Source organism: Dermacentor andersoni, chromosome 8, assembly GCF_023375885.2.
Source record: "Dermacentor andersoni chromosome 8, qqDerAnde1_hic_scaffold, whole genome shotgun sequence".
Classification (NCBI taxonomy): Eukaryota; Metazoa; Arthropoda; class Arachnida; order Ixodida; family Ixodidae; genus Dermacentor; species Dermacentor andersoni.
This window is the reverse complement of record NC_092821.1, coordinates 140,400,188-140,414,764: the sequence shown is the minus strand read 5'-3', so window position 1 is coordinate 140,414,764 and position 14,577 is coordinate 140,400,188. Positions and strand designations below refer to the sequence as shown.

The window sequence follows — 14,577 nt, the reverse complement described above, 5'->3', positions numbered from 1 at the left end:
AGAAGTTGGACGTGTTGGGGAAAGGCGGGAACCACAGCGACCAAGAATTCCGCTGCTGGTCGACTTCGGAGCAACACATTTCAGCTCTACGAATCAGAATGTGCATGTTGTGTGATCTATTTCACAAGTTTCGTTGTTATCTTAGTTCGGGCTGGGTAAGAGGCCGGTTGAAATTCAAGTAATCGTTTAATGCTTTATTTCTTTAAATAAACAGATTTTGTTAAGTTGGGCTCGTTGGTTCACCTCAGTTCTCCACCGACCCTACATGATTGACTTACATTCTTCTGATTAAGTGCCGTTTAAGACTGTTACAATAGTTGGGCTTGCATTCTTACTATGGTATACTAGCGTAACAGATACGATCGCATGTACAAGCGTTCGACTTTGTTTGCTTTGTGTTTATGTCTGTCGACCATTTTACGCTAGTGTACCCTTGTTATTGTCTCATAATTATTATTTGTCCGCGTCGCTTGCTACATAACATATTAAACACATGCATACAGCCACAGCAGATGGCGAGCATCCACCGCAGATGTGGGGGCATTGAACACGTGACAAGATCTTCAGGTACAGGGCCTCAGGTACTGGGCGTTAAGCACTGGTTACAGAATCTGATCATTTTTATTCAGCGGTGATATATTTTCCAAACTGGCAAATTATTGCACAGGAAAAAAAACGTACTGTTTAAACGCCAGAAAGCCCAACGTATCATTTTTGATACGCTCATTTTGATACCTCCAAATTCTAATTTAGACACGGAAAACGTGACAGAAAGCCTACAGCTACCTTACTATTATTTTTTTGTATCCTGGACTGAGTCTTACGTTTCGGGTAGTTGAGGAAACCAATCAATAATTAATTACAATACTAATTAATTTTGCTTAGAACTGCTCCATAGTCATGCATGAAGGTGAAACAAAAATGGCAGGCGACCCTAATCTTTGACCTAGCTCTTTCTTAGTGGCATTCGCACCTCGGCGTTGATGTTCTTTAGGTTAAGCGAGCGAACGTCTTTCCCCTGGCACGATATGCGGGCGAGGAGGAATAAAGCCCAGGAGGAATAGTGTTCCTGTATATGCTCCCGCAAGGAGCAGAGTTGCGCATAGTTCCGCCGCCGTGATCCAGCTCTGCAGCGAAGCCACTCCTCGCGCGCGCAGGAGCCAAATGCCGCGCGGTGTTCCGCCTTTTTCTCTGGTGGTCGCGAGCTACAAGCGCCAATTGTTTGCAGGCGCTTCGCAAAGGGCACTTGTTAATACAGGCTACGCTCGAACGAGTCATTCGTGCAGCCGGAGGGGGTGGGCTTCCAACCAACCGAAACTTTGTATGTACCTATGTGAACACGCATATACAAACACACACACGAACGTACAAATATGGGGTGGGACCGCCTTCGATTCCCCAAAATAAAATACTCCCGTGGCTCGAACAGCTCCAAAGTTCGCTCGCAAACGCGCAGTACGTTGCCACAAAAAGCGGTGCAATGATTTTCAGCATGCATATGAAGTTGCCTTATCATGGTCAGAAAGCAAGAAATGTGTTAAAGAGTGTTTAAAACTTCACACACGTAAGGTGGACACTTAGCGCATTTTGGCTGCCGAAACCAGCCGATTAATGACCGTCGCCAAGAGAGGTATCATGCCCGCAGTTATGTCAGTGACCGTTAACAGAGCGCCATTTATCACTAACTATCGTTCACAACAGCTGCACGTTTTCGATACATGTGGTGCAGACACAGATTTAAGCGCATTTCAAATGTTGACATGTGCACATTTTAAGCAAAGCTTACTTTTATTTACTATTACTATTTAGTAGTACTTACTATTTAGTAGTGCTTACTATTTAGTAGCAGCGAATCTGCAAATACAAAAAGATTCAAGATGCAAGAGCTTCTAGCTGCTCCTCTGAACGCACGATCGACGGTCCACTGATTGCAATGGCGATGGTACTGACGGAAACGACGAGTTCGCATGAGTCGGCGATGCGCCCGTAAAGTTGGCTTCGCATCGGAGCAGATCATTTGACGTCATTTTTTGCGCTCGGCCAATAGCGGCGCGAGCGGCGCCGTAAAAGGTATGCGCAACTCTGCTCCCTGCGGGAGCATATACAGGAACACTAAGGAGGAAGTCCAGCGCGCGCCACCTGGCGAGGCGTAGCCCCCTCGCGAGCGGCGCACGAAGCGCACCTTGCGCGCCCTCTCCGGTGCTGACGTCAGAGCACGTAATGAGTGCGCGCAACTGTTGCGAGCAAGCGGACGAGCGAGCGAGCAGGTGAGCGCCAGGAGAGAGGCGAGACAGGAGGGAGTGGGATCACATCCGCTCTGCTATGTTCAGCCTATGCCAGGAAATTGTTCTCCATTAATTTGCCGGTTAAATATCACGCCACCTTCTCGTGTGTGACGTTACTAATTACGATGGGTGTTTTGGTGTGCGGTAATCAGTGATGTCTGATTAATTCTAATTATTCCGGACACTTCAGTAACTCAACTTGTAACCAAACTTAAGCTTTCATGTCATATCTATAACGAAACCCACGAATTGTGTACTGTGCTATTTTTTTTTTTTCTATTTCTTTCTGATTCGTTTTAAATTTCCTCCCCGGTCGTCTCAGAAGGTGAACCAGAACTGCTGCGCAAGAAAAAAAAAAAGTGCAGCTCCATGCTCGTGACATAAAAATCGCCCGTGATGTGGAATGTCGTTCGGGCTTTTTTTTTGCGTTAAGAGGCCGCTCACCAAAAGGGCATCCTCGTTCCTCCCAGCCATAAGTACCAGCCTCGGCAGTTCCGGCTGCTGCCGCGGAATGCTGTCCGCGTGCGGACTCGGGTTCGGCTCTAGGATGGTGTGTACGTTTGCGCCGCCGATTCCGAGCGAGTTGATACCGACGTGGCCACCGGGAAAGGGCGTCGGTTTGTCCACGACCTCGATGCTGCCGTCATGCAACGACGGGATGTCGGGGTTCGGCTCCTCGAAGTGCAGGTTGGCCGCGATGGTGCCAGTCTCCATGGCCAGTATCACTTTGGCCACCGAAGGGATTCCTGGAACGAGATGACGACCACACACAGTGTAAAACAGCATTTAGCAATTTGTACAGGACAGAAGCCCTTAAAGGACGCGCCTGCGGTGCCCTTCATCATCATCATCAGCAGCAGCAGCACCAGCAGCAGAAGCATACTATTCTATGTCCACTGCAGGACGAAGGCGCCTATCTCCAGTGCACTTAGAGGATTACAATGCTAGCCGAGGAAGAAATGGCCGTGCGCATTTCCCACACATGTATTGAGGACGTCTGAGAGATGCGCTGATTCCTCACCCTCCCCTTCCCGTTCATGCAGGGTAGCAAACCGGAAAGGTTTATTCGATGAACCACCTTGCCTTTCCTCTCTTGCTCTCATCACAGAAATCTCTGCATTCCTCACAGACCAAGGTCAGAGGAAGCAGAGGGCTTCCTTGAAGCGTTAATATAGAGCACCGTACAGGATATGTGCAGGGCATGGAGGAAGGAAAAATATAGGAGGGAGTATTACGTCACGCAGCCAGCCTTGGCAAGCGAACGCTCCATGAAGCCATAGTGGTGGCCCAACAAGTGACCTCTTGCGTGGAGATCGCGGAGCAAGAATCAAGATTCGCTGAGACGTTTGGTTCCCAGTAGCTATGCCAGTAGATATTATTCGGGGCGAGTTTGTTCAGCTGACCTGCTGGAGCTCTGCCTGCAGAGCGGGAACATTACAATCAGCCGCGCACTTTGACGCGCGATAACGTGTTGGGCCACCCCTAGCATAGCAGATTTCGGCTTCAATCGCGTCCATGGTGCTTCCTCCATGGTGCAGCGGCTAGACGTGATGATGATGATGTGATAACTTCGTGGTAATGGTGATGGTTATGAAATGACCATCTCCTTTGGGCCAACGGTGTAGCACATGCCACCAAGTTCATCTTTTTTACCCTTTCTTGGGTATACTTAATCTTTGGACACCTTTAGTAAATCACTTTCTGCATTTTGTGCTGTCGCTGCGCATTTCGGGGACACGCGCAGCGAGCACGTTAAGCCACGAAAAGTGATATTAAGGCGTAAGCCTTTATTGACTCATGAGTGTCCGTGCACAGTCCGTGGTGGACGCAGGGAAGCGGTGATCAATTACAGCCGGTGGCACTGCGCTTGCATCCCATGTTCGCGGTCATGGCGGCGTCCGTTAGCAGAACAGTTCAGACAACAGCAACAGAGGCAGTCATAGATAAGCTTTCGCCTATCGCTCTTTAGCTCAGCAAGGTGCCCATAGATATTTTCGCGCGGGCTGGCCTAGCTGCAACTTTTATTGACGCCTCATCACGTTGCTAACCGAGAGTTGTGATTGTTGACTGGGCACCTGTTGCAATGTGATTCCGTTACAAAAGCACAATCCCTTTTCTCTTTTTTGCTTTAGGAAAACTTGTGTGTGAAAGGTTATGTACGACTGGTGCCGATAACTGGCAGACGGGTCAGCATTTACTTCGACCGTTGTTTGAAGCTACCAAATTCAGAGATGACATTTGAGAAACTGCATGACAGAACTCTGTGGTTTATGAACAGTTCTTAGCTACCTGTCATCATGGATTATCAGAGCTTCCCAAGGAGCGCAAGCTGAAAGAGTATATCCGAGTTAGGCGGAGTACGCATACCGGTACTTGGAGGCTCCAGGTCGAAAGGGAAACTATTAAAGGGGACAGCAAAAACACCTAAGGAGAGAATAGAACCTGGTACGGGAATCTCGTATCACCGTGGAATGGTATCTTTGTACAAAAAAAGATAGGTTTCAAGTCGCGACGCATATCTCAGTCGGTTAAGAACGACCGTCACATTACAAATACGCGGTGAAACCGCCCCTTACCGGCGGCGCTCTCTGCGTGACCCATGTTGCTCTTGACGGACCCAACTTTGAGCGGCTTCTCCCGCCCGGGTTGGCACAAGGCGGCGCTGAGGGCGCGCAGCTCCTGGGGGTCGCCGACCTTGGTTGCCGTGCCGTGCGCTTCGACGTAGACGACATTTCTCGGGTCAATCTTGACCTCGGCGTACACATCGTGCAGAAGCTTCTCGTGCAGCTCGGTGGAGGGAAAGGAGATACCTGCGGGAACCGGAAGAAAAAGAAAGCAGACGTACCGTGGCAGACGATGCTGCGTGCCAGTGTGTTCAAGCATGCCTGTCTGGAAGCCAAAGGTCCTCATCTGAAATCTATGTTGTATGACTTATGTAATATTACGCGACCGAAGACACAGCTCTTCCAGCCGCGCACGCTGAAAAAGAAAAAAGCCGGTCTCGCCAACAACGGCCACAAATATGCCAGTGTGGATCAGAAGTAAGCGACGCGAAGTAACTCGCACGCACACGCGCATACACTCACCCCGAGCGGTTTCCACGCAAGGGGTGCCTCGACAACTCGGGGCAGGAAAACAGAGAGAAAACCGTGCTTTTCGAAACGCAGTTTTACTCTGTCTCGAGGCGGTGCGCAAGGTTGTAAAACGCGGGGTTCGAGGCGAGAACAGCGATGCCTGCGGTCAGAGAAGTGGTCGGACCAGGGAGGGGGCGCGAGGGGGCTGTATAGACAAGCAGACCGGCATTGCGGGACTGTCTCGGAAATGTATTTAAGTGACGGCATTGCTAAACCCCATGAGAGCAATTTTGTACGCGACGAGCGACGGATCGCGCCGTCACGTGAACAGATCGCTCAGTGTTGTCGCGCGATCGCTCGGTTCTGCAAATCTAGAATTCGTCGCTCGTCGCCCGGAAGTGCTATGAGCGACTAGCCAATAGCGCGAAGCCGGAACTGGACGTACATAACTCAAGTACTTCCGATTGTCGCACGGAACGAGCAAACGATTGAATATTTATACGTGCAAGGATAAGAACCTACTACAAGACTTTCAGAAATATTTTATGCTGATTTTTACAGTAAAACACATCAACTTAAGTTAATATAGCACGCGTCACGCTAGTTTCGGCGCCTATATTGCTGCCCTCATACCGGAACACTGGGGAGACGTCGCTCGAAGTCGTCGCTCGCATGGGGCACGACTTGTAGGCGACGAGCGAACGCGACAGCCATCTCCATCGCGTCGCTTGTCGCGTGCCAGATCGCTTGCATGGGGTTTATACTGTAATACAACTATATCCCATGCATGTTTGCAGAAACATTACCGTCACATAAACAACCGACACGCTAACCGTCGTAATAACCGTAACATAAGTTTTTAGTTTACGCTCTCTATAAATTATTTACACGCCTATGGGTGCTGGTACGTACACGTACATGACAGCGAGCTGAAACTAAACGGGTTATGAAAGAAGCCGTAGTTTGAAACTGTGTGTTAATTCTGGCCACCTGATGCACACTGAAATAACTTATACCATGGTTTGACCGCGACAGCCATTAAAGTTTATTCCGTACAGTTTTCGTGTCGTCTATCGTAGCTATCACTAGGCCTACTTGCCACGAAAGTCGCGAAAAAAAAACATAATTTGTCCCATCGTCGATTTGATCATACCGCTTAAGGTTGAGGGTGTTCCCCATGGTACAAGCAGAGCCCCCTAATAAACCCGCAAGGGGGGCTAAAAGTCGAAGTGCTTGAACGTTAAGTGAACTTATCTTCACACAAAAAGTGGGTCTGAGTTCAATACATGAGAAATAAACGACGTTCACAGACAGGAAAACTTGGAACGACAGAATTAAAATACAGCAAGCTGGTAATGATTCATCGTTAGTATAAAAAGAAGGCCAGTATTTAAAAAAATGCGCCTTTACGTATGCCTGCATGAAACGATGCACATAAGTTCCGATTACGTGTGGAATTAAGTTGAAACGAACGTTACTTAAGGTGAAGTTACTACAGTTGCAGTTAACTGTGGTTGTGTTTCCACCGTGACTGAACTCAACTCTGCACGGCAGGCAGATACCGATGTTCAGCCTAACGACGAGCCATATATGTACCACGACGCTGGAGTAAGGCTTTGTTTATCTTTGCGGCGTCGCGCAGTTCAACCGGAAATGTTTATCCGTACGACGCGACGGTCGCAGCACGATCGGCGCGCTTCAACGGTGCGTGAAAATTAGAAGTTAGGTTGGGTTAGGTTTGGTTAGGCCGCAACGAGGGCCTAAATTGCTCCAACCACATCGTAAAACAGGTCCATGTTCAGGCACGCGGTATACGCTTCTTAACAGTTTCAGTTCGTCACGCTTAACAAACACGTTTTTTTTTTTTTGTTCGCACCTGCTCCAAAACTGCAGCGTAGTCGTTAGCCAGTTTTGGACGTAAGGCTTTCTTCCGGTTGACCCGCGGACGACGTATACACACAGTCCCAAAGTAAAAATTAAATTAAGGGGTTTTACGTGCAAAACCAATTTCTGATTATGAGGCACGCCGTAGTGGAGGACTACGGAAATTTCGACCACCTGGGGTTTTTTAACGTTCACCTAAATCTAAGTACACGGGTGTTTTCGCATTTCGCCCCCATCGAAATGCGGCCGCCATGGCCGGGATTCGATCCAGCGACCTCGTGCTCAGCAGCCCAACACCATAGCCACTGAGCAACCACGGGCGGGTCAGTCCCAAACTACAACTCGCGTCGAGCTCATTTTAGCGAATGTGCAGACTACCCAGCAATACGCTGTGTAGCACGGCGCCTACCTTCCGTTTTGTAGCCGTCCGCGTTAGCCCTGACGTTGACGACCTTGGCGTAAACGCGCCGCGCCTCGGACGACCGTTGCACAAAGAAGGCGCCCACTGCCTCGCTGCGAGCGAAGCCGTTGCCTGCGAATGACAATGGAGAGTTTCAGGGTTAGGGGCATGATGGATGATGATGATGATGATGATGATGATGATGATGATGATGATGATGATGATGGGCATGATGGTTTAGGATGATGGCAGCGGTGGCGTAGAGGTAGAGCATCCGCCTCGCGTGCAGGACGACCGCGGTTCGAATCCCGGTGACACGCAATTTTCCACCGGATTAAAGAAGAAGAAAATCCGCGTGTTGATAAAATTGCATAAACAGGCCTGGAGTGCGGCCTGATCCCAGTGACCAGAACCGGTAGCGCACTCCCTCGCCAGAGCAGGGTTGGCCACCCTAGTGCAGTCTACTTGGCCACAACCTCCTATATGAATGCAACAATCAAACCCCGACCCTCAGTACCCAGCAGCTGCACGTTATATAGTGAGGCGAGTCTAGCAGTGCTATTGAAGGAATTAGCGGGCATTAAATGGGATATAATAGGGCTCAGTTCTATATATATATTTATACAGTACCAGTGGCGCCCATGACGATAATGGAAGAGGGAATAGTCTAGATGAATTTGACATCCCACAAGTAACGCCGGCAGAAGTAAAGAAAGCCTTGGGAGCTATGCAAAGGGGGTAGGCAGAAAGATGGTGGGCAGATTGTTCTAGAAAAACTGGCCACCCTGTATACGCAATGCCTCATGACCTCGAGCGTACCGGAATCATGGAAGAACGCCGACATAATCTTAATTCATAAGAAAGGGGACGCCAAAGACTTCAAAAATTATACGCCGATCAGCTTACTGTCCGTTGCCTACAAAGTATTTACTAAGGTAATCGCAAATAGAATCAGGAACACCTTAGACTTCTGTCAACCAAAGGACCAGGCACGATTTCGTAAAGCCTACTCAACAATAGACCGTATTCACGATATCAATCAGGTGATGGAGAAATGTACGGAATATAGCCTATTCTTATATACATAGCTTACATTGATTACGAGAAAACGTTTGATTCGGTCGAAACCTCAGCAGTCATGCAGGCATTACGGAATCAGGGTGTAGACGAGCCGTATGTAAAAACACTGAAAGATATCTATAGCGGCTCCGCAGCCACCGTAGTGCTTCCATAAAAAAAGCAACCAAATCTCAATAAAGGAGGGCGTCCGGCAGGAAGATACGATCTCCAATGCTATTCATAGCGTGTTTACAGGAGGTATTCAGAGACCTGGATTGGGAAGAATGGGGGATAAGAGTCAATGGAGAATACCTTAGTAACTTGCGATTCGCTGATGATATTGCCTTGCTTAGTAACTCAGGGGACCAATTGCAATGCAGGCTCACTGATTTGGAGAGGCAAAGCAGAAGGGTGGGTCTAAAGATTAATTTGCTGAAAACTAAAGTAATGTTTAACAGTCTCGGTAGAGAACAGCAGTTTACGATAGGTAGCGAGGCACTGGAAGTGGTAAGGGATTACATCTACTTAGGACAGGTAGTGACTGCGGATTCGGATCATGAGTCTGAAATAATCAGAAGAATAAGAATGGGCTGGGGTGCGTTTGGCAGGCATTCTTAAATCATGAACAGCAGGTTGCCACTATACCTCAAGAGAAAAGAGTATAACAGCTGTGTCTTACCAGTACTCACGTACGGGGCAGAAACCTGGAGGCTTATGAAAAGGGTTCTACTTAAATTGAGGACGACGCAACGAGCTATGGAAAGAATAATGATTAATATAACGTTAAGGGATAAGAAAGGAGCAGATTGGGTGAGGGAACAAACGCGAGTTAATGATATCTTAGTTGAAATCAAGAAAAAGAAATGGGCATGGGCAGGACACGTAATGAGGAGGGAAGATAACCGGTGGTTACGAACTGGATTCCAAGAGAAGGGAAGTGTAGCAGGGGGCGGCAGAAAGTAAGGTGGGCGGATGAGATGAAGAAGTTTGCAGGGACAACATGGCCGCAACTAGCACATGACCGGGGTAATTGGAGAAGCATGGGAGAGGCCTTTGCCCCGCAGTGAGCGTAGCCAGGCTGATGATGATGATGAGGTTAGGGGACGCAAGCGGCTTGCGTACGCAAGAACTAGGGGCGATGGTACTGCGCATGTTGAGACCCAGGTATACGTGTCTGCGCATGCGCAGTACCGTGGCCCCTAGTTCTGGGTACGCAAACCGCTTGCGTGCCCTAATCTAAAACTCTCTGAGTTGTTACTCATTCGTCGGCGCTTTAGATCCAAGGCAGCGCACATTAAAGGAAGGCTGGGCAATGGAGGGAGGCGGACCCAGTGCTGTAAGAAAGGAAAAAAAAACTCGTCTCGTCCAAAAAGACAACCTCGAAATCAAGAGATGCTTAAGAGGGAAGACTTACAGCCTAACAACACATGTTGTCGAGCGAGTTGGTTCAGTAAGTGAACAGACTAAATCAAAATAACACGAACATCATAGGCGCTCACTATAACGACTGATGTACTTCAGGAGAAAGTGAAAAATAGTTCATTATCCGCAAGTGCACGGAAGAGAAACGCCACGAGGCGTTACAAAAAAGAAAGTCAGACGGTTTTTCTTTTGTATCTTGTTTCAGACACAAGGACCTTAAATGTACCTCGTACACGTGCCTACAACAGGCACGTGCACGTCTTACCACATACCCTACACCCTCACGCGATTTTCTTTATACTGAGGATACTTCCCATGAAAAGACGCGCAGACACACACGCCTGATCCGCCCCCGGTCAAGTGCGTAGCACCCGGAAAAAAAAATTTCTCGCTCCCCCACTGGTCGGTTGGCTTCATGAGGTTGTGACAAAAAAAAAAAAGAAACATCGTGGCCCCCCGCTTCCCTTTATACTTCATGCATGGACATTTCTCTAGCGCCTTCGCCTTTTCTACAAGGTGGCCCACTCACCGCCCGCGTCGAAAGCCTTGCACTTCCCTTCCTCCGACAGCGTGCCAAGGCGGAGAAAGTGCACCGAAGCCGTGGGATCCAGCGTGACGTTGCTTCCTCCCACTATGGCCGCCTCGCAGCGGCCGGAGCGTAGAGCCAGCACGGCCTCGTGCAAAGCCGTCATCGTCGACGAGCAGGCCGTGTCGACCGTGAGACTCGGGCCTGCATGCGAAAACACAGAGAAGAAGCGGCGCTGCGTTGACCGCCCACCGTTCTTCGTCGAGCGCTTTCAACAGCGGCCACGTATGGCGGTTTTTCTGCCCTTCACTCAATGCTCGCGAAAAGGTACGCTGAAGAGGAGTGTTATGCTAAGCTGCATTATGTTAATCTGTTTGCGTTAGCAGAGCGGTCGTGTTAAGGTAAGCGTAGGTTTGATAAGCCAGAAAGAAACTCAATAACGAAAGTTGGCTAGTGACAACTCCTTGAAACTTTCGTGCCGCCTCGCAGTGACGTCACTGACTTGAACTGCAAAGCCTCTTAACTAATACAGTGAACAGTGTCTGTTAGAATATACCCTAGTTAAATGTTAAACGAGAAATAAAGTGTAAAGGAACCAAACATTGAATCTCACAAGGCCTGCCTACCTGCGTAGCGTGCCTGCCTACATGTGCAGCCTGCCTGCACAGCATGCCTGCCTGCTCAGCTTGACCGCCTACCTGCGCGGCCTGCTTACATGATCAGCCTGCCTGGCCAGCCTGCCTACCTGACCAGCCTGCCTGCATGCGCAGGCTGCCTGACCATACTGCCTAAATGTGCAGCCTGCCTGCACAGCATGTCTGCCTGCTCAGCCTGACTGCTTACCTGCGCACCCTGCCTGAACCTTCCTACATGTGCAGCCTGCCTGCACAGCATGCCTGCCTGCTCCGTTTGACTGCCTACCCGCGCAGCCTGTCTGAATAACCTGTATACATGTGCAGCCTGCCTGCTCAGCTTTACTGACTGAGTGCCTACATGCGTAGCCTGCCTGACCATTCTGCCTACATGTGCAGCCTACCTGCGCAGCCTGCCTACATGTGAAGTCAGCCTGCACAGTATGGCTACCTGCTCAGCCTGGCTTCCTACCTGTGCAGCCTGCCTGACTAGCCTGCCTACCTGACCATCCTGCCAACATGTGTAGCCTGCCTGCTCAGTCTGACGGCCTGACTACCTACCTGCGCTGCCTGCTTCATGCACAGCCTGCCTGGCCATCCTGCCTACACGTGCAGCCTGCCTGAACAGCATGCCTGCCTACCTGACCAACCTGCCTACATATGCAGCCTGCCTGCACAGCATGCCTGCTCAGCCTGACTTCCTACTTGTGCAGCCTGCCTACATGTGCAGCCTGCCTACCTGACTAACCTGCCTCCACGTGCAGCCTGCCTGCAGAGTATGCCTGCCTGTTCAGCCTGACTTCCTGCTTGTGCAGCCTGCCTACATGTGCAGCCTGCCTACCTGACCAACCTGCCTACACGTGCAGCCTGCCTGCACAGCATGACTGCCTACCTGACCAACCTGCCTACATATGCAGCCTGCCTACATGTGCAGCCTGCCTACCTGACCAACCTGCCTACACGTGCAGCCTGCCTGCACAGCATGCCTGCCTGCTAAGCCTGACTTCGTACTAGTGCAGCCTGCCTACATGTGCAGCCTGCCTACACAGCATGGCTGCCTGCTCAGCCTGACTGCCTACCTGCGCAGCCTGCCTACATCTGCAGCCAGCCTGCACATGGCTGCCTGCTCAGCCGGACTTCCTACCTGCGCAGCCTGCCTGCCTGACCATTGCTTGCATGTGCAGCCTGCCTGCACCGCGTGCCTACTTGCGCAGCCTTCCTGCCTGCACAGCCTGCCTGCATGCCAGCCAGTCAGTCAGTGGAAACTGCAGGCTGCTTACCGTGGAAGTCGAGCGAGTACGAGACGCGGTTGGAGAACATGGCCCGGCATCCTCCGAGCATAGCATAGCCGTCTATTTTTTTCTGGTCCATCTTGAACGCGTCGGACGACTCGGAGTTCGAGGCGCCGACGAAGACGCCAATATTTCGACCACGCAGGGTTTCGGGGTCATATCCGGCATCCACGATGGCCTCGTACGATGTCTCCAGGAGTAGCCGCAGCTGGGGATCCATCACGTGCGCCTGCTTCGCGTGAGCCTGGAAGAACTGCGCGTCGAAACGGGACAAGTCGCGGATCTTGCCGTGCCTTCCAGGCAAGCCTAGGTGCCCTGCGAAATGTGCGGCGATAACGGTAGAAGTGTGAATACATTGTCGGTTGGTACGTATTGCTCTGCGTGGAGCTTTGAAAAAAAAAACGAAACCGCGTTTAATATAAAGCTTGATGTAGTAACGATTCTTTCATTCATTCATTCATTCATTCATTCATTCATTCATTCATTCATTCATTCGTTCATTCATTCACTCATCTAAAGATAGGGCCAAGTGACCTTCAACCTGGAAGGAGGATCAGGTACTGCGCGAGGAGTGTGGTGTCCCCCTTCTGAACAGTGATGGCAGGACTAAGAAAAAACTACATGTTTCATTGTTAGGTCGTATTTCTTGCGCACACTTGTTGTTTTTCTACGTTTATATTTGTTCTAGGTATATTTCAGTCACTTTCGTTTATTTTTTACGCTTGTAAAACAGCGGGTTCTGCTGTGGTTATTTGTACAAAGCATCATCCGCATGATCGCGGACAAAGCAACCATTCTCTAACAGTCCGATTTCGTTTACCTATAGGTGGATAGGTGAAGATACGACATTTGTGACAATACATTGACGCTGCATTCCGAGATTGTGGCGTCATGTTGCGGCACTTGAAACCAAAAAAAAATTCTCAGGTGCTTTTCGTCATCCGCGACTATATAACCGTACCACACAAATTAGTGCCGATATTTTTTAGAGAAGGGCGGCAAGAATATAAAGAAACCACTGATATTATAGGTGTGCCATCTAAGCCGATTCAAGTGAGAAGTATTTCCTTCGGTTATTCCTTCTGGTTTAACGGCGAATGGAATTATTGCCAATGTTTAGTATACTGTACTGAGGGTCACAAAGAGGTTTTATAACAGTGACTTAGTTCTGATGGCGTGACACTTTGCTCCAGCCACCACAGGCATGCTGTGCACCAGCCTCGTCGTACAGCGTAATGGCCGTTCTTACACTTTAGTCTTTTGTATAATGTGGCTAGCTGTCAAGTGTCTGTAAATACTATAAGACAGTTTTTCTGGTCTGCAAGTCAGACTACGCTAATTGTATGTATTTCCATATTATTTATTTATTTATTTATTTAGTTAGTTGCAATTGACCAATTTGCAATTAACAGCCCCGTGTTTGGCTCCAAACCGCTACGTAGCTTGAATGTTTGACCTCACCGGTCGCCGGCCCTCATTGATTTAACAACTTATAGTCGCGGAGAAGTCGGACACACGTAGTGCTTGTTTGCCAACGTTTACAGTCGACGATCGATCGAGCAGTCCGTCAATCAGGCAGTTCTCGTTCAAACGAAGTATATCGGACAGGTCTGCTCGGGACTCACCGGGAGGCCAGCGCGAGTCGTCCTCCGTGACCATGTCGAAGCCTGCGTAGAGCTTCTCCTTGAACTCGACAAGGTGGTCCGCTTGCGGAAAGTAGGCGGAGAAGCCGGTGATAACTATATCTTCTTCGGCCATTGCTTGCCTGATAAGAAAACAAAGACAAACGTGCGGCCATTTTTTGCTTATCTTACAAGTGATAGAAGTTACTCTATAATGGATCACATCTATGTCATTAACCAGGTTATCGAGAACTCCGCAGAGTATAATAAGCCTCTCTAAATGGCTTTCATAGAATACGAAAAAGCATTTGATTCAGTAGAGATACCAGCAGTCATAGAGGCATTGCGTAATGGAGTACAGACCGCTTACGTAAATACCGC

At 49.4% G+C, this 14,577-nt stretch overlaps 1 protein-coding gene across 1 annotated transcript in view; it reads right to left on the bottom strand.

Annotated features, from left to right (window-relative positions):
- The window catches only part of LOC126525837 (fatty acid synthase-like), a 67,552-nt gene extending 53,220 nt beyond the window's left edge, over window positions 1-14,332 (bottom strand). The window contains exons 1-6 of the mRNA XM_050173794.3: window positions 14,200-14,332; window positions 12,563-12,889; window positions 10,654-10,854; window positions 7,653-7,775; window positions 4,862-5,095; window positions 2,730-3,031 (exon numbers count right to left, since the gene is read on the bottom strand). Coding sequence (XP_050029751.2) covers window positions 2,730-3,031; window positions 4,862-5,095; window positions 7,653-7,775; window positions 10,654-10,854; window positions 12,563-12,889; window positions 14,200-14,332 — 1,320 coding nt within the window. The remainder of the gene's footprint in view (window positions 1-2,729; window positions 3,032-4,861; window positions 5,096-7,652; window positions 7,776-10,653; window positions 10,855-12,562; window positions 12,890-14,199) is intronic.
- Window positions 14,333-14,577: the final 245 nt, after the last annotated feature.